Source organism: Triticum aestivum, chromosome 2B (genome assembly GCF_018294505.1).
Source record: "Triticum aestivum cultivar Chinese Spring chromosome 2B, IWGSC CS RefSeq v2.1, whole genome shotgun sequence".
Classification (NCBI taxonomy): Eukaryota; Viridiplantae; Streptophyta; class Magnoliopsida; order Poales; family Poaceae; genus Triticum; species Triticum aestivum.
The window spans coordinates 648,191,842-648,212,802 of record NC_057798.1 but is presented as its reverse complement, the minus strand read 5'-3'; the positions used below and the strand labels follow the sequence as shown (position 1 = coordinate 648,212,802).

At 42.2% G+C, this 20,961-nt stretch overlaps 1 protein-coding gene across 1 annotated transcript; it reads left to right on the top strand.

The window, feature by feature from the left end:
• Nucleotides 1–8,971: 8,971 nt before the first annotated feature.
• On the top strand, nucleotides 8,972–9,832 carry LOC100125679 (cytosolic-abundant heat soluble protein 68135). The gene is made up of 2 exons (XM_044464449.1): nucleotides 8,972–9,261; nucleotides 9,436–9,832. The coding sequence occupies exons 1-2, from the start codon at nucleotides 9,094–9,096 to the stop codon at nucleotides 9,694–9,696; spliced, it is 429 nt and encodes a 142-aa protein (XP_044320384.1). The 5' UTR covers nucleotides 8,972–9,093; the 3' UTR covers nucleotides 9,697–9,832.
• The last annotated feature ends 11,129 nt before the right edge of the window (nucleotides 9,833–20,961 follow it).

Genomic DNA, 20,961 nt, shown 5'->3' with positions numbered 1-20,961 from the left:
TTTGCCTTATTTGCTAGTCGTTGCTTGATTGGTCGCGGGAACTGTGGAAACCTTAGTGTTCCTGATGTTATCATTTTGTTCCATGGTTTATACCACAATAACTCTGTTAGTATGGGTGGAATTGTTGCTAGACGGTTAAGTCTGAACCGTACTAAGGGCCCCGTCTTTGGAGGCATTTATGCTTCACGCCTAGCTGAATATTTTGAAATACCTATTAGGCATGAGGAGAGAGAAGAAATCATCGAGTTTTACGATACGAAGCCACCGCCAAGCCCTAATCTCTCTCGGGAGGGCTGATCTGGAGTCCGTTCGGGGCTCCGGAGAGGGGGATTCGTCGTCGTCGTCATCATCAACCATCCTCCATGACCAATTTCATGATGCTCACCGTCGTGCATGAGTAATTCCATCGTAGGTTTGCTGGACGGTGATGGGTTGGATGAGATTTATCATGTAATCGAGTTAGTTTTGTCAGGGTTTGATCCCTAGTATCCACTATGTTCTGAGATTAATGTTGCTATGACTTTGCTATGCTTAATGCTTGTCACTAGGGCCCGAGTGCCATGATTTCAGATCTGAACCTATTATGTTTTCATGAATATATGTGTGTTCTTGATCCTATCTTGCAAGTCTATAGTCACCTACTATGTGTTATGATCCGTCAACCCCGAAGTGACAATAATCGGGACCACTCCCGGTGATGACCATAGTTTGAGGAGTTCATGTATTCACTATGTGCTAATGCTTTGTTCCGGTTCTCTATTAAAAGGAGGCCTTAATATCCCTTAGTTTCCAATAGGACCCCGCTGCCATGGGAGGGTGGGACAAAAGATGTCATGCAAGTTCTTTTCCATAAGCATGTATGACTATATTCGGAATACATGCCTACATTACATTGATGAATTGGAGCTAGTTCTGTGTCACCCTATGTTATGACTGTTACATGATGAACCGCATCCGGCATAATTATCCATCACTGATCCGGTGCCTACGAGTTTTCCATATACGGGTTCTCGCTTATTTACTTTTCCGTTGCTACTGTTACAATCACTACAAAATACCAAAAACATTACTTTTGCTGTCTTTACTTCTGTTACCGTTACCACCACTATCATATTACTTTGCTACTAAATACTTTGCTGCAGATACTAAGCTTCCAGGTGTGGTTGAATTGACAACTCAGCTGCTAATACTTGAGAATATTCTTTGGCTCCCCTTGTGTCGAATCAATAAATTTGGGTTGAATACTCTACCCTCGAAAACTGTTGCGATCCCCTATACTTGTGGGTTATCAGGTAGCACTACATCCTTTCTGATAAGTATATGTGAATGATATATATTGTTGATCAGAAATGATGTAGAATTTTCTGGAAATCATAAAGGAGAGTTTGAAAGGAGATTTTCAAAGAAAGACCTCAGTGAAGCTGCTTACATATTGGGCATCAAGATCTATATAGATAGATCAAGACGCTTGATAAGATTTTTCAATGAGTACATACCTTGACAAGTTTTTGAAAGAGTTCAAAATGGATTAGTCAAAGAAAGAGTTCTTGCCTGTATTACAAGGTGTAAAGTTGAGTAAGACTCAAAGCCCAACCATGGCAGAAGATAGAAAGAGAATGAAAGTCATTCCCTATGCCTCAGTCATAGGTTCTATAAAGTAGGCCATGCTATGTACCACACTAGTTGTGTGCCTTGCTATGAGTTTGGCAAGGGGTACGATAGTGATCCAGGAATGGATCACTGTATAGCGGTCAAAGTTATCCTTAGTTACCTAAGTGGACTAAGGAAGTATTTCTCGGTTATGGAGGTGACAAAGAGTTCGGCGTAAAGAGTTACGTCGATGTAAGCTTTACACCAATCCAGATGACTTTGAGTCTCAATCTGGATACATATTGAAAGTGGGAGCAATCAGCTAGAGTAGCTCCATGCAAAGCATTGTAAACATAGAATATTTCCAAAATACATACGGCTCTGAATGTGACAGACCGGCCCGTTCACTAAACTTCTCTCATAAGCAAAACATGATCACACCTTAGTACTCTTTGGGTGTTAATCACAAAGCAATGTGAACTAGATTATTGACTCTGGTAAACCCTTTGGTTGTTGGCCACATGGCGATGTGAACTATGGGTGTTAATCACATATAGATGTGAACTATTGGTGTTAAATCACATGGCGATGTGAACTAGATTATTGACTCTAGTGCAAGTGGGAGACTGAAGGAAATATGCCCTAGAGGCAATAATGAAGTTATTATTTATTTCCTTATTTCATGCTAAATGTTTATTATTCATGCTAGAATTGTATTAACCGGAAACTTAGTACATGTGTGAATACATAGACAAAACATAATGTCCCTAGTATGCCTCTACTTGACTAGCTCGTTAATCAAAGATGGTTAAGGTTCCTAACCATAGACATGTGTTGTCACTTGATGAACGGGATCACATCATTAGGATAATGATGTGATGGACATGACCCATCCGTTAGCTTAGCATTATGATCGTTACAGTTTCATTGCTACTGCTTTCTTCATGACTTATACATGTTCCTAAGACTATGAGATTATGCAACTCCCGGATACCGGAGGAACACTTTGTGTTCTATCAAATGTCACAACGTAAATGGGTGGTTATAAAGATGCTCTACAGGTGTCTCTGACGGTGTTTGTTGGGTTGGCATAGATCAAGGTTAGGATTTTTCACTCCGTGTTTCGGAGAGGTATCTCCGGGCCCTCTCGGTAATGCTCATAACTATAAGCCTTGCAAGCAATGTGATTAATGAGTTAGTTGCGGGATGAAGTATTACAAAATGAGTAAAGAGACTTATTAGTAACGATATTGAACTAGGTATGACGATACCGACGATTGAATCTCGGGCAGGTAACATACCGATGACAAAGGGAACAACATATGTTGTTATGCGTTTTGACCGATAAAAGATCTTCGTAGAATATGTAGGAGACAATATGAGCATCTAGGTTCCGCTATTGGTTATTGACCGGAGATGTGTCTCGGTCATGTCTACATAGTTCTCGAACCCATAGGGTCCGCATGCTTAACGGTCGATGACGATATGTATTATGAGTTATGTGTTTTGATGACCAAAGTTTGTTCAGAGTCCCGGGTAAGATCACGGACGTGACGAGTAGTCTCGATATCGTCAAGATATAAAGATTGATATATTGGACAATGTTATTCGGACACCGGAAGTGTTTCGGAAAGTTTCGGGTAAAATCGGAGTGCCGGAGGGGTTACCGGAACCCCCAGGGGAACTAATGGGCCACCATGGGCCTAGTGGAGCGAGAGGAGGGCAGCCAGGGTAGGCCGAGCCCCTTGGAGTCCGAATAGGACAAGGGAAGGGGGGCGGCGCCCCCCTTTCCTACTCCCTCTCCCTCTCCTTCCTTCCCCCTCTCTTCCTTGTGATGGAATCCTACTAGGACTCTCCTTGGGCGCGCCCCTAGGGACGGCTGGCCTCCCCCTTGCTCCTTTATATACGGGGGCAGAGGGGCACCCTAGAACACACAAGTTTCTCTTAACCGTGTGCGGTGCCCCCTCCACAGTTACACACCTCGATCATACCATCGTAGTGCTTAGGCGAAGCCCTGCGCCGGTAGCATCATCATCACCATTGCCACGCCGTCGTGCTGACAGAACTCACCCTCGTCCTCAACTGGATCAAGAGCATGAGGGACGTCATCGATCTGAACGTGTGCTGAATGCGGAGGTGTCGTACGTTCGGTACTTGATCGGTTGGATCGCGAAGAAGTTCGACTACATCAACCGTGTTATTGAAATGCTTCCGCTTTCGGTCTACAAGGGTACGTGGACACACTCTCCCCTCTCGTTGCTATGCATCTCCTAGATAGATCTTGCATGATTGTAGGATTTTTATTTGAAATTACTATGTTCCCCAACATGTATTTGTGATAGACCATTGTCCAATGGCCTCTGTGGCTCCTTGTGTAACTCATTTCTTTTGCACTACAACTGTGTATTACATGCCTTCTGCGTCACATTGTTGTTCACTATAAGTGTATATAGGAACCAAGGTGTCCATCCTGAACATTTAATGCCACATCAATCTTATCTTAGAAAACAAAAATGGATTTAGTAACTAAGAGAAAGATGGCACGGCTTTGCCTCTTGTTGTATAGTCGTATTGGGAAAATGATATGTATAAATTTAAATAGAAGCTTTTCATCGCATCTATTTAGCTTTTCACCTAGAGTATTGAGCTCTGTCTCAATTCAATTATTCTATTTGTGTACAATTTTGTGTTGGCCAAACAATGATATAACTGGCCTTAAGAATTGCACATTTATGGCTTTTTGTGTGTGAATTTTTCCACGTGTTTCCAATAAAATTTGGATGAACCATACATACTACACATGAAGAAAACCATGAGATGTCTCCTTCCGTAAAGGCGGAACCTAAGTAAAACAAGATGTGGGATACTTTCCAATTTGGAATAGGACTGACATCACTTCATCGATGCTTTGGATTGGTCCGCGGCAGAGCGACTAAAGCCCTATCAGTGTAAATCATTGGCCGAGAAAGGCCCTAATGCCTCTGGCCCCGATCCATCTCCCTCCATTGACCAATCAAGGAGAGCCAGCAGGTCTGCAGGCATCCAAGCTCTCTCCCTACATCAGAACTGTAACCAACTATTCGGACCCAGAGAGTCTAAAACAACTATCATTTCTCGACACACTCCCGGATAGAGATATTCATGTCTCACTCTGTGCGTGACTAGTTAGAGCAATCATGAGAATAGTAAGAATCGACAACAATGATATTGGTCTAACTTCTGGTAATATATGTTGTAAAATTAAAACAATGGGGTGAGACATCAAGAACCAAATATGATGTAAAGAGTCATTGCAACAAATATATAGGTCATATAATGGAAGAAGTAGTATTAAACTTATAACTCATTTTTTCAACATACTACATAACAAGAACTCCAGGGGATTTTAACACATAACACATTCTAGGAGTAATCACTAGAAAAACTTAGTCATAAGGTTTACCCAGTTGACACAAAATCTAGTGCATGAGTCCCACATGGCCACATGTAAGAGTCTAACGGAAGTGACTTGACTAGATTTTTTTTGTCTCTCTAATTTTTTTTTAAATTTTCACTTCATATATGGCCAGATATTTCAAAAACATTCTAAATCCTTAAATATCTTGACAAATGAGCTTGGATTCTTCAAGAACTCTAAGGATCATTGATTGATTTACGAAATCTAGTCGAGTCTTAGTGTTTTTCAATTTTAAGTATTAGGAACTAATGCGTACATCTTGAACATTTAATTCCACATTAATCTTAGCTTAAAAAACTAAAATAGATTAAGAACTAGGAGAAAGACTACTCTACTTTGTTTCTTGTCGTATGGTTGTATCCGTCAAATGATATGTATAAATTTTCTTTAGATGCTTTACATCACATCTGATTGTTAGCACTCTAGTTTTTAACCCTTCACCTAGAGTATTGAGCTCTATGGCAATTCGTTGATTCTATTCGTATACAACTTTTTGTTGGCTAAACACTTAATTGGCCTTAAGAATTGCACATTTATGGCTTTTTGTGTGAATATTCCACTTATTTCAATTAAAATATAGATGAACCATACTAACTACACATGAGGAAAACCATGAGAATTTATGTACAACATCGTTAGGGCTCACTAGATGTTAGGGCTAAAGGTAATAAGACATGGGATACTTTCCAAGTTGGAATAGGACATACATCACCTCCTGGATGCTTTGGATTGGCTCCCGGGAGAGCAAAAAAAGCATTGTCGTTGTAAAAGTTGGCCGAGAAAGGCCTCAATGCATCTGTCCCCGATCTGTTTCCCTCCATCGACCAATCAGGGAGAGACGCTAGGTCCGCGTGCATCCAAGCTCTCTCCCTACACCATAACTGTAACCAACTGTTGGAGCCCAGAGAGTCTGAAACAACTAGCGGTTCTCGACACACTCTCAGTGAGAGATATTCAAGTCTCACTCTGTGCATGAATAGTGAGAGAAATTATGAGAGGGGTAAGGATCTAGAACAATGATATTGGTCTAATTTCTAGTAATATATGTTGCAAAATTAAAACAATTGGGTAAAACATCAAGAAACAACTATGATGTAAAGTGTAATTATGCAACAAGTAGTTCTTATAATGGAAGAAATATTAAACTTATAACTTGTTTTTTTAAACATACTACATAACTAGAACTCTAGGGGATTTTAACACATAACTAATTCTAGGAGTAATCACTAGAAAAACATAATCATAAGGTTTAGCTGGTTGACACAAAATCTAGTGCATGAGTCCCACATGTAAGTTCAAAAGACAACGACTCAACTAGATTTTTTTTGTCTCTCTAAAAAATTCACTTCAAATATGGCCAAACTTTTCAAAAAGATTCTAAGGCCTTAAATATCTAGACAAATGAGCTTAGATTTTTCGAGAATACTAAGGATCGTTGATTGATTTACTAAATCTAGTCGAGTCACAGTGTGGTTCACTATTAAGTATATAGGAACCAACTGTCCATCTTGAACATTTATTGCCACATTAATGTTAGTTAAAAATAATCAAAACAGATTTAATAACTAAGAGAAAGACGATGTTGCTTTTCCTCTTGTTGTATGGTTGTATTCTGCATATGATATGTATAATCCTTAGATGATTTGCATCACATCTGATTTTTAGCCCTATGGTTTTATCCCTTCATTGAGCTCTATGTCAATTCATTGATTTACAACTTTTTGTTGGCTAAACATTGATATAATTGGCCTTAAGAATTGCACATTTCTAAATTTTGGTGTGTGCTTTTTCCCACGCATTTCCATTAAAATATAGATTAAGCATACTGACTACACATGAGGAAAACCATGATAATTTACATACAACATCGTTGGGGCCCACAAGATGTCTTCCTCCATCACGACCGAAGGTAAAGGTAAAATAAGACATGTGATACTTTCCAATTTGGAATAGGACAGACATCACCCCCTCGATGATTTGGATTGTCTCACGAGAGAGCGAGAAAAGCCCTGTCGTTGTAAAATGTTGGTCGAGAAAGGCCTCAGTGCCTCTGGCCCTGATCCATCTCCCTCCATTGACAGACCCGGGAGAGGTCCTAGGTTCGCGTGCATCCAAGCTCTACCTACACCAGAACCATAACCAACTATTGGAGCCCAGAGAGTGTGAAACAACCAGTGGTTCTCGACACACTTTTAGATAGAGATATTCGTGTCTCACTCTGTGTGTGACTAGTTAGAGCAATTATGAGATGGGTAAGAATCTACAACAGTGATATTGGTCAAAATTCTAGTAATCTTTGTAAAATTAAAACAATTGGGTAAAACATCAAGAACCAAATATGATGTAAAGAGCCATTATGCAACAAATAATTCTTATAATGGAAGAAATATTAAACGTGTAACTTGTTTTTTTTCAAACATACCACATAACTACAACTCTAGGGGCTTTTGACACATAACTAATTCTGGGAGTAATCACTAGAAATACATAGTCGTGAGATTTAGTCAGCTGACACAAAATCTAGTCCATGTGTCCCACATGTAAGTGTCTAAAGACAATGATTCGATTTGATTTTTGTCTCTCTAAAAAAAATTCATTTTCACTTCAAATATGGCCAAAATTTTCAAAAACATTCTAAAGCCCTAAATATCTGGACAAATGAGGTTAGATTCTTCTAGAATACTAAGGATCATTGACTGGTTCAGTAAAAAAAATCATTTTTCCTACAATCTTTGAATTCACACTTCAAATTTGGCAGAAATTTGAAAAGCATATTCCAAACTCCTCCATGGCTAAAGAAAGAATTTAGCTAAACCTTTTCTAGAATATTAACTGAAAATATGTTGGTTTACTAAAACATTTTCATTTCACCGACAACTTTGAATTTTCACCTCAAATTTGGCCAAAACTTCAAAAAAAAAAACATGATGAATGAGTTGGCTAACGGCAAGTTCAATACCTGCTCAAGGTGAGCTAAGACGGGGTTGATATCGATCCCTAGACACTAACATATGGGTCCAATTTGTCGATTTATGGGCCAAGTGGGTAATGGTTTTGATTATGGGTATTTGTGCTAGTCCTAGAGTCTCGATTATGTATTACAAATCCTTAAAGTGTACACCCTCTGTTTCAAAAGTAAGATGTTTTAGCGGTTCAATTTAAACTGTCAAAACGTCTTACATTTTAGAAATAGAGGTAGTAGTAGTTTTTTGTTTTATTTTTGTTATTTCAAATACCTAGAGATGTGTTTTGGTGCAATCTTGTATAGCCACAACCATAAACCTTTTTTCTCTAATACTTTCTTCGTTTCACATATTGGATGTAATAACATCTTATATGTAATAACATCTTATATTATTATATTATAGGAGAGATAGAGTATATGATATGCACACTCGTTCGAGGGAGGGAAAAAAACATGAACCCTTCAATCAACGGAGTGCAAGGCTTGAGTGCGTAACGTACGCCTATTAACCCCTTTTTGTTAACCCTCGTTGATAAATAATGGTTTTACTAATTCGACAATCTGCGATCGAGTTGAGCACACCGAAACCGGTGATGAGTGATGACACCTCTGGCAAGTTGATATCTCGAGCTCGGATGTATGTGACCTTCAACTTCAACCGTGTACACCAGGATTTGGTTCTTTCGATCCATCCCAAACAGGTCTAAAGGTACGTGAGGTCGGCAAGCATGGGCAGATTAAGATTCATTTCCATTTCTTCTCTGGGTAAAACCCTCACGAGCATGGCTGCCGCGCGCAACCACACAAACGGTCGACAGTCACGCACGCACCGCCGCACCACACAACCCTGTCGACCACCCCGTGTCGCCATGCACCCGCAGCGATCGCGGCTCCACGTACGGGACGTGGAGCCTCCCTCCCCGTGGCCCCCTCCATCCATATGCACGCGCCCCCGGCCTACAAAACGGGGCACTGCACCTCTCGTCCTCCCACCGTACTACCGCAAGTGCAAAGTAGCTCACACATCCATCGGCGCCAGACTACTGACTCAGATCCTCCACCGACCACCAGACCCAGACCGATGGCTTCTTCTTCCGTGCTGCTCGGAGGAGGCGCGGGCGCGGGCGCCGCCGCCTTCACCGGCGCCGCTGCCGGCAAGGCTCTTCCCAGGCCGTGTTTCCTCGCCGCTCGTCCGCACACTGTCAGCGGTGGCCGCCTCTGCCTGCAAACCCCTCCTAGAGCGACTCCTGTACGTGCACTTGATGTTATTATTACTTTCTCTGTAAAGAAATATAAGAATGTTTAGATCACTACTAACAATGATCTAACACTCTTATAATTTTTTACGGAGAAAGTACTTGCTGGTGTTTGTTCTTTGCGATCTTACGTATGCTGACTGTTTGTTGATTCATTGGTGCGTCAGGCTAACGACGCCGTCGAGACCGTGAAGGGGGCGGCCGGGGAAGCCGGAGACAAGGTCTCGGAAGGGGCGGACAGCGTGACGAAGGCGGCCAGCGACGCGGCGGGCAAGGTACAGGAGGCGGTAGAGGGCGCCGTGGAGGGAGCCAAGGACCTGGGCGAGAAGGCGAAGCAGGCGACGGAGGAGGCGTGGGACGCCACCAAAGACGCCGCACAGGGCGTCGCCGACGACGTCACCGCCGCGGTTGAGGATGTGAGCAAATGAGCTCAACATTTGCGTATCAGATTGAATATTTAACATGCATGATGTGCACGCGAGTGTCTTTTGTGGGTCACGTTATTAATGATGTATGCTTTGTATAAGAGCTACAACGTTGGTCAAAAGCTGTGCTAAAAGAGCATCTACAACCGCACACCCGTACCCGTCTCAAACGTCCAGCCGGGCTATCCAAAGAAATGTCTTCCAATCGGACGTCTCATATCCGGCCTAAACGACCGGATTGATACGCACTCCCATACCTGGCCCATATCTGGGGCGGATCTGAGAACGCGTGAGCATGCCCGCCACGTCAGACTGCGATCACACGCAGAGACCGGCGGTCCAACAGACGCCTCCTCTAGTTCTCGGTGCGGATGCATTCATGGCATCGTGTGGCATCGCTCAAGCATGCCGCCCGACGGAGCAAGTCTATCTATTTAAGTTGAACGGCGGCAGTGGAACCCTAGCATGTCCCCGTTCTTTCCTACTCGCGCCGCGGCTTCCATCCGGCCCATAGCCGCTAGCCATGGCCCAGGAGAGGATCACCACCTATGGAATGTCAACACCGGAACACCGGTTGTAGCTCGAGGAGGAGATCCGGGCCAGGCGTGCTGCTCGTGTCACTGCCGGTCTGCCTCCGAATTCATTAGAGCCAGAGGAAAAGGAGGAGGAGGTGCAGCAGCAACCGGAAGCGGATTAGGAGCCCCAGCCCATGAAGGAGGAGGAGGATCCGGAAGCGCACAACGCGGTAGAGCCGGAGGAGGAGGAGCAGATTGCGGGTTTCGCCATGGAGAACATCATGGCGGAGTTCGAGGTCGCCCAGGCAGCGAAGATGGCGAAGCAGATTGCCATCCTTGAATTCATCCAAGATGAGGCCTATGTGGAGTCCACTCGCCCAGGCTTTGCACCGACCCTCCTAATACCCTTCCAATATGCATCATCGTCATCATCCAAACATCAACCGTTTGCTCAATCTTTGCAATACACCCTATGGAAAACCTCACCCACAAATCAGTACTAGGCCACTGTCTACGCTATGGACCTTTCATCGTGGCTGGTCGAATCTGATGGCTTCTTCGGAGCTTGTAGCAAGCGATATTCACATTTGAATCTGGTGTCGTTTGTAGTCCCATAGGCACTATGGAACTTTAGAAACGGCACTGGGTTAACCGTAGCATTTGGTTGAACATGAAACAGATATGTCACCTAGTCCTACAACACCTGAGAAAGTGGAAAGTGCTTTTCAAGCAGTTCATCTTCCGTGGTGTTTATGGCTTCAGACGAAGGTTCTCGACTTTGTCGATGCCGGTGCCGGTGATGCCCTTCGTGTCATTCCCTCTTTGATTGCATCGTCCATTGATACATCTCCAACGTATCTATATTTTTTTTATTATTTCATGTTGTTATATTATCATTCTTAAATATTTTACAATTATTTTATAACAACTTTATATCATTTTCTGGGACTAACCTATTGACATAGTGTCCAGTGCCAGTTGCTGCTTTTTACTTCGCAGAATATCAGTACCAAATGGAGTCCAAATGCAGCAAAACTTTTGAAGATTTTTTATGGACCAGAAGACACCCAGTGGGCCAAAAAAGTACCAAAGAGGAGGCTCGTGGGGAGCACAACCCACCAAGGCGTGCCCAAGAGCCCAGGCGCGCCCAGGGGGGTTCTGCCCCCCACGGAGCCCCCCTGCACCACCAATTCGCCCTATAAATTCCGAAATATTCCAGAAACCCTAGGGGAGACGACGGAACACAATTCCAGGCGCCGCAAGTTCCAGAACCACGAGATCCAATCTAAACACCATCACGGAGGGGTTCATTATCCTCATTGGTGTCTCTTCGATGATGCGTGAGTAGTTCATCATAGACCTATGGGTCCGTAGGCAGTAGCTAGATGGCTTCCTCTCTTTCTTTCTTGATTCTCAATATAATGGTCTCTTGGAGATCTATTTGATGTAACTCTTTTTACGGTGTGTTTGTTGGGATCCGGTGAACTTTGAGTTTATGATCAGATCTATATCCACGAATATTATTTGATTCTTCTTTGATCTCTTATATGTATGATTATTTATAGTCTCGTATTTCTTCTTCGAATCTTTGATTTAGTTAGGCCAACTAGATCGATTTTTCTTGCCAAGGGAAGAGGTGCTTTGTGATGAGTTCGATCTTGCGGTGTTCTTTCCCAGTGACAGAAGGGGCAGCAAGACACGCATGTATCATTGCTATTAAGGATAATAAGCTGGGGGCTATCCTAGATGAATAGATCTCGTCTACATCATGTCATCGTTCTTATTGCATTACTCTATTTCTCCATTAACTTAATACACTACATGCATGTTGGATAGCGGTCGATGTGTGGAGTAATAGTAGTAGATGCAGGTAGGAGTCGGTCTACTAATCTTGGACGTGATGCCTATATATTGATCATTGCCGTGGATATCATCATAATTATTCAATCTTCTATCAATTGTCCAACATCAATTTGTTTACCCGCCATGTGCTATTTCTCGAGAGAAGCCACTAGTGAAATCTACGGCCCCCGGGTCTATTCATTATCATATTTGCTTTGAGATCTATTTTTATTAGCTTTTATTTTTAGATCTATTATTCCAAAAACCCAGAAATAACTTGCTGCACTTTTTCTTTATTTATTTTATTGTGTGTTATTGCAAGATCTATTATCCAAAATCATACAAACCAATCTATCTTTTGCCCGAGGAGGGATTGACAACCCCTCTTACGCGTCGTGTTGCAAGTATTTGTTCTTTGTGTACAGGTACTGTTTACACAGTGTTGCTTGATTCTCCTACTGGATTAATAACTTGGTTTCACAACTGAGGGAAATACCTACCGTAGCTATACTGCATCATCCCTTCCTCTTTGGAGAAATACCAACGCAGTTTCAAGCGACATCATCCTTAAGCATTCCCACTTTTCCAACCATTCAGAGTCCATTACTCTGGTTGAAAAGCTTGACTCGGCTAGCCGGGGCAGACCATGGCAACATCTTTGACATCGTTCCCTCCGTTGGGGTTATGACCACATGGCTGGCGCATGTTCCCGCGTTAGCATTACGAGAGGGGATGGTGGCTTCAGGTGCGGTCACAGATGGAGCAGCGATGCTGCAGAGTATGGTGGCTTGTCGTCCTCTGAGGTTCAAGGAGGCCCAAGTCTGCTTCCCTTCGGTGGTGTCCTCTCACTCTCCAGCAGCGAGGTATTGGCAGTTTAGGGTGCTCCTTAGTGGTATTTGTTCAGTTGTCGCAGCCCTCTCGTCCAAGTTTGTCTAGGTTTTGTGGTCGTAGGTATAGGTGATTTTCGCCTGGTTTCACTCCGATTAACCGAGCTTTGATAGGTTTTTGGATTTGATTTATCTTATAAACCAAATCAACTATGTAGGTTTTTGGGTTTGGTTTTTCTTAGAGCATCTCCAACAGATGCACGGCAGGGTGGCGCCCTAAAAATTTTTTGCAGCACCGAAATAGCGTTTTAGCACGCGAGGGAGGGTGGTTGCTTTTTTTAGGCGCTATAAAAACTAGGGCGCCGCTGTAGCGCTTCACCAGGCGTGATAAAATCCAGCGCGCGCCCAGCCGGCGCTTGGCAAATATGAAACAACACATACCAATTTAACAATACACTACTAGGGAAAACCTTATACACAGAATCTTAGCAGCAGCGTTGTTCAGGAGGAGGCGCTACTGCTAATTAGCAGCAGCGCAGGAAAAAAACAGGTGCTACTGCTACTAACTTAGCAGTAGCGTGGCTGGGCGGAACCACGCTGCTACTAAAATCGACCGACATTTCCCGCCAACCTAGATTTAGCAGTAGCACGGTCTTTATAAGCGCGCTGCTGATAAAGTCATAGCAATAGCGCGCTTTTTCTGGGACGTGCTACTGCTAATTGTCGCAATTTTTAAAACTAGCCACATGGCGGGACCCACTTAGTAGTAGCGTGTGAGCCATAAGCGCGCTGCTACTACTTTAATGGCAGTAGTGCGGTTTATGACCAGCGCTACTGCTAAGCCGCAACATATACCACCTTTTTTCCTCCCCCTCCCCCTCCGCCATCCTCTCTTCCTCACTTTCCCCTACCTCCCACCTCCTCTCTCCCTCACTTTGCTTCTTCCTCACTACTTCTCCCCCCATTACTCTCCTTCTACCTACCTTTCTCTCTCTTTATTACTCCTAGCTAACTTACACCACCTCCATTAATGCATCTCCTTTCTCTTTTTCCTCTCCCTCCACTAGATAGTCATCTCCTTCCCCAACTAGCTTGGTAGATTTACCCATTTAATGAAGTGAGCTCTGTACCTCCCTAACTAGATCTAGCCATCTCAAGAAGTAAGCTTTGTCCACTTTTGATCATTCCCTAGGTGTGTGGTGACATGATCGACATCATCATCACCATGCTCGATCTCGAGATAGGTGATTAAAAATGTGTGCTTTTGCAAGAATGGAAATATGTGTATGTGTGCGATATGACATAATCGCGTGAAATGATGGAAATTGTGTGTGTGGCTTGAGTTGCCGCCGAATTATGCTTGAGTTGCCTATATTTTGCCGAAATGTCGATTTATTTCTATTTCGGCGAATTTCGGGCAAACTCTATATGTCATATTTTTAGGGAAGGTCATGCCGAATTTTTGTATGACTTTGATGCATGCACACATTTTTATAATCAATTTGTTTATTATTACCATGCAGGCGTTCATGATGGTCAGTGGAACGATGGTAGATAGGTTGTTGCGATCGGCGGTGCAGGACATGAAAGAAAATAACCTGACAGAGGTTTTATGTTCGTGTGGAAGATGCAAAGGAATAGCTTGGCTCGACCCCTATGACGATGGTCGTGTCGAAGCGCACCTACTCATGACTAGTTTCATGGATGGCTATACTTGGTGGATAATTGAAGATAAGGATGATGATGTTGAGGACGCCGACAGGGCAGGCAATGACGACACGAGGCAAGACGAAGAGATAATCGACAATGGCAGCGGGGAAGAGGCCGGACATGGCGGAGGAGAAGGGGTTGGACATGCCGGAGGAGAAGGGGTCGGACATGGCGGCGGAGAAGGGGCCAGACATGGCGGCTGAGAGAACGTGGACTCCACGCTGCAGAGTTCGTCGGTACTAAGTTCAATAATGCAGGACCCTCATGTTCAAGCACTGCTTCGCAAGGAGACGAGTACTCAGAGAGTTGCTTCTATACAGGAGGCTAAGCTGCAGCAACTATCGGTAGACTCGAACACTCCATTGTATGATGGTTGCAATCCTGAGGTGACCCGCTTGAGTTTCACGCTCCAACTCCTGAAGACGAAGGCTAGAAACAAATGGACCGATGATACATCCATTTTGCATCATGCTTTTATATCAATATTTATTGCATTATGGGCTGTTATTACACATTATATCTCATTACTTATGGCTATTCTCTCTTATTTTACAAGGTTTACCATGAAGAGGGGGAATGCCGGCAGCTGGAATTCTGGCTGAAAAAGGAGCAAACGTTGGAAACCTATTCTGCACAACTCCAAAAGTCCTGAAACTCCACGAAACAACTTTTTGGGATTTATAAGAATTTCTGAGCGAAAGAAATAGGCCAGGGGGCCCACACCCTGTCCGGGAGACAGGGGGCGCCCCCCGCTCCCTATAGGGCACGCCCCTATCTCCTGGGCCCCCTGGTGGGCCTCCGGCGTCCATCTTCTGCTATATCATCACTTTTACCCTGGAAAAAATTGTGGGCAAGCTTACGGGACGAAACTCCGCCACCACGAGGCGGAACCTTGGCGGAACCAATCTAGGGCTCTGGCAGAGCTGTTCTGTCCAGGACACTTCCCTCCGGGAGGGGGAAATCATCACCAACGATCCTCTCATCGGGAGGGGGTCAATCTCCATCAACATCTTCACCAGCACCATCTCCTCTCAAACCCTAGTTCCTCTCTTGTATCCAATCTTGTATCCAAAACCACAAATTGGTACATGTGGGTTAATAGTAGTGTTGATTACTCCTTGTAGTTGATACTTATTGGTTTACTTGGTGGAAGATCATATGTTCAGATCCTTAATGCATATTATTACACCTCTGATTATGAACATGAATATGCTTTGTGAGTAGTTACGTTTGTTCCTGAGGACATGGGTGAAGTCTTGCTATTAGTAGTCATGTGAATTTGGTATTCGTTCGATATTTTGATGAGATGTATGTTGTCTTCTCCTCTAGTGGTGTCATGTGAACGTCGACTACATGACACTTCACCATTATTGGGCGTAGAGGAGGGCATAGGGAAGTAATAAGTAGATGATGGGTTGCTAGAGTGACAGAAGCTTAAACCCTAGTTTATGCATTACTTTGTTAGGGGCTGATTTGGATCCATATGTTTCATGCTATGGTTAGGTTTACCTTAATACTTTTGTTGTAGTTGCAGATGTTTGCAATAGGGGTTAATCATAAGTGGGATGCTTGTCCAAGTAAGGGCAGTACCCAAGCACCGGTCCACCCTCATATCAGGTTATCAAAGTACCGAACGCGAATCATATGAGCGTGATGAAAACTAGCTTGACGATAATTCCCATGTGTCCTCGGGAGCTCCTTTATCATTATTAGAAATTGTCTAGGCTTATCCTTTGCTAAATAAAGGATTGGGCCACCTTGCTGCATCTTATTTACTTTATTTACTTGTTACTCGTTACTATTTATCTTATCATAAAACTATCTATCACCTACAATTTCAGTGCTTGCAGAAAACCTTACTGAAAACCGCTTATCATTTCCTTCTGCTCCTCGTTGGGTTCAACACTCTTACTTATCGAAAGGACTACAATAGATCCCCTACACTTGTGGGTCATCAAGACTCTTTTCTGGCGTCGTTGCCGGGGAGTGTAGCGCTTTTGGTGAGTGGAACTTGGTAAGGAAACATTTATATAGTGTGCTGAAATTTTCTGTTACTTGTCACTATGGAAACTAATCCTTTGAGGGGCTTGTTTGGGGTATATTCACCCCAACCAGAAGAGCAAAGAGTTGCTCCTCAACCTACTGAACTTTATGGAAATATTCACTTTGATATTCCTTCGGGTATGATAGAGAAACTGCTAGCTAATCCATTTGCAGGAGATGGAACATTGCATCCCGATTTACACCTTATCTTTGTGGATGAAGTTTGTGGATTATTTAAGCTTGCAGGTATTCCCGATGATGTTGTCAAAAGGAAGGTCTTCCCTTTATCTTTGAAGGGAGATGCATCGACATGGTTTAGGCTATGTGATGATACGAGATCTTGGAATTATAAGCGATTGAAGTTGGAATTTCACCAGAAGTTCTATCCTATGCATCTTGTTCATCGTGATCGGAATTACATATATAATTTCTGGCCTCACCAAGGAGAAAGCATCGCTCAAGCTTGGGGGAGGCTTAAGTCAATGTTATATTCATGCCCCAATCATGAGCTCTCTCGGGAAATGATTATTCAGAATTTTTATGCTCGGCTGTATATTGATAATCGCAATCTGCTTGATACTTCCTGTGCTGGTTCTTATATGCTGAAGACTATTGATTTCAAATGGGACTTACTGGAAAGAATTAAACACAACTCTGAAGATAAGGGTTCTGACGATGGTAAGGAGTCAGGTATGACACCTAAGTTCGATTGTGTTAAATCTTTTATGGATACCGATGCTTTTCATGGATTTAGCGCCAAGTATGGACTTGATTCTGAGATAGTAGCTACTTTTTGTGAAACTTTTGCTACTCATGTTGATCTCCCTAAAGATAAGTGGTTTAAATATAATCCTCCTGTTGAAGTGAAAGTAGTCGCACCTATTACAGTCAAAGAAAAGACTATTACCTATAGTGATCCTATTGTTCCTACTGCTTATGTTGAAAAACTTCCTTTTCCTGTTAGGATAAAGGATCATGCTAAAGCTTTGACTGTTGTTCGTAAGAGTAATACTAGGACTTATACACCTCCTGAGCAAATTAATGTTGAACCTAGTATTGCTATGGTTAAAGATCTCTTGGATGAGGACTTAGATAGGCATGTTATTTCTTTCTGTGGTGAGACTGCTAATATTGCTAGGCCAGATACTAAGACACGTAGACCTGTCGTAGGCACGCCTGTTATTTCTGTTAAAATAGGAGATCATTGTTATCATGGTTTACGTGATATGGGTGCTAGTGCTAGCGCTATCCCTTATGATTTATATAAAGAAATTATGCACGCTATTGCACCCATTGAATTAGAAGACACTGATGTTACTATTAAGCTTGCTAATAGGGATACCATTAAACCTATTGGGATTGTTAGAGATGTTGAAGTTTTGTGTGGGGAGGTTAAATATCCTGCTGATTTTCTTGTTCTTGCTTCCCCACAAGATGCCTTTTGTCCCATTATTTTTGGTAGACCCTTCTTGAATACTGCTAGTGCTAAGATTAATTGTGAAAAGAATATTGTCACTGTTGGCATAGATGGTATGTCTCATGAGTTTAATTTCCCTAAGTTTAGTAGACAACCTCATGAAAGGGAACCACCTAGTAAGGATGAGATTATTGGTCTTGCTTCCATTGTTGTTCCTCCAACTGATCCGTTAGAACAATATTTACTAGACCATGAAAACGATATGTTTATGAAATAAAGGGAAGAAATAGATGAGGTGTTCCTTAAACAAGAACCTATGCTGAAACATAACCTTCCCGTTGAAATTCTCGGGGATCCCCCTCCACCCAAGGGTGATCCCGTGTTTGAACTCAAACCATTACCTGATAATCTTAAGTATGCTTATCTTGATGAAAAAGAAATATATCATGTTATTATTAGTGCTAACCTTTCAGTGAAAGAAGAAGAAAGATTATTGAAAACTCTGAAGAAGCACCGAGAAGCTATTGGATATACTCTGGATGATCTTAAGGGCGTTAGTCCCACGTTATGTCAGCACAAAATCACATTGGAGGATGATGCCAAACTAGTTAGAGATCCTCAAAGACGATTAAATCCCAAGATGAAGGAAGTAGTAAGAAAGGAGATTCTAAAGCTCCTTGAGGCAGGTATTATTTATCCCGTTGCTGATAGTGAATGGGTAAGCCCTGTCTATTGTGTCCCTAAAAAGGGAGGTATTACCGTCTTTCCTAACGATAAAGATGAATTGATCCCGCAAAGAATTATTACATGTTATAGGATGGTAATCGATTTTCGAAGTTAAATAAAGCTACTAAGAAAGATCATTACCCTTTACCTTTTATTGATCAAATGCTAGAAAGGCTATCCAAACACACACATTTTTGCTTTCTAGATGGTTATTCTGGTTTCTCTCAGATACCTGTGTCAGCGAAGGATCAATCTAAAACTACTTTTACTTGCCCTTTTGGTACTTTTGCTTATAGACGTATGCCCTTTGGTTTATGTAATGCACCTGCTACCTTTCAAAGATGCATGATGGTTATATTCTCTGATTTTTGTGAAAAGATTTGTGAGGTATTCATGGATGACTTCTCTGTCTATGGATCCTCTTTTGATGATTGTTTAAGAAACCTTGATCGAGTTTTGCAGAGATGCAAAGACACTAGTCTCATCCTGAATTGGGAAGTGTCACTTTATGGTTAATGAAGGCATTGTCTTGGGACACAAGATCTCCGAGAGAGGTATTGAAGTTGATAAAGCCAAAGTTGATGCTATTGAAAATATGTCATGTCCCAAGGACATAAAAGGTATAATAAGTTTCCTTGGTCATGCCGACTTTTATAGGAGGTTCATTAAGGACTTTTCTAAAAGCTCTAGGCCTCTGACTAATTTATTACAAAAAGATATTCCTTTTGTCTTTGATGATGATTGTGTAGAAGCGTTTGAAGTGCTTAAGAAAGCTTTGATCACTGCACCTATTGTTCAGCCACCTGATTGGAATTTACCTTTTGAAATTATGTGCGATGCTAGTGATTATGCTATAGGTGCTGTTTTAGGGAAAAGAGTTGATAAGAAATTGAATGTTATCCAGTATGCTAGTAAGACTCTTGATACTGCCCAGAGAAATTATGCTACCACTGAAAAAGAATTCTTAGCAGTTGTGTTTGCATGTGATAAGTTTAGACCTTATATTGTTGGTTCCAAAGTTACTATTCACACTGATCATGCTGCTATTAAATATCTTATGGAAAAGAAAGATGCTAAGCCTAGACTCATTATATGGGTTCTCTTGCTCCAAGAGTTTGATTTGCACATTATTGATAGAAAGGGAGCTGAGAACCCCTTTGCAGATAACTTGTCTAGGTTAGAGAATGTTCTTGATGACCCACTGCCTATTAATGATAGCTTTCCTGATGAACAATTAGCAGTCGTCAATGCTTCTCGTACTGCTCCTTGGTATGCTGATTATGCTAATTACATTGTTGCTAAATATTTACCGCCTAGTTTCACATACCAGCAAAAGAAAAAGTTCTTTTATGATTTAAGACATTACTTCTGGGATGATCCACACCTTTATAAAGAAGGAGTAGATGGTGTTATTAGACGTTGTGTGCCTGAGCATGAACAGGAACAGATCCTACGCAAGTGTCACTCTGAATCTTATGGAGGATACCACGTTGGAGATAGAACTGCACACAAGGTACTACAATCTGGTTTTTATTGGCCTACTCTCTTCAAAGATGCTCGTAAGTTTGTCTTATCTTGTGATGAATGTCAAAGAATAGGTAACATTAGTAGACGTCAAGAAATGCCCATGAATTATTCTCTTATTATTGAACCATTTGATGTTTGGGGCTTTGATTATATGGGACCTTTTCCTGCCTCTAATGGTTATACACATATTTTAGTTGATGTTGATTATGTTACTAAGTGGGTGGAAGCTATTCCAACTAGTAGTGCTGATCATGACACTTATATTAAAATGCTTAAAGAAGTTATTTTTCCGAGGTTTGGAGTCCCTAGATATCTAATGACTGATGGTGGTTCACATTTTATTCATGGTGTGTTCCGTAAGGTGCTTGCTAAGTATGACGTCAATCATAGAATCTCATCCCCCTATCACCCGCAGTCTAGTGGTCAAGTAGAGTTGAGCAATAGAGAGCTCAAACTAATTTTGCAAAAGACTGTTAATAGATCTAGGAAGAATTGGTCCAAAAAACTTGATGATGCATTATGGGCCTACAGAACTGCATACAAAAATCCTATGGGTATGTCTCCGTATAAAATGTTTATGGAAAAGCGTGTCATTTACCTCTTGCACTTGAACATAAAGCATATTGGGCTATTAAAGAGCTCAATTATGACTTCAAACTTG

Coding starts and splice junctions, on each gene's coding strand:
- LOC100125679 (XM_044464449.1), top strand. CDS start 9,094: ATGGCTTCTTCTTCCGTGCTGCTCGGAGGAGGCGCGGGCGCGGGCGCC. Junction 9,262..9,435: donor CCCCTCCTAGAGCGACTCCT/GTACGTGCACTT, acceptor TTGGTGCGTCAG/GCTAACGACGCCGTCGAGAC.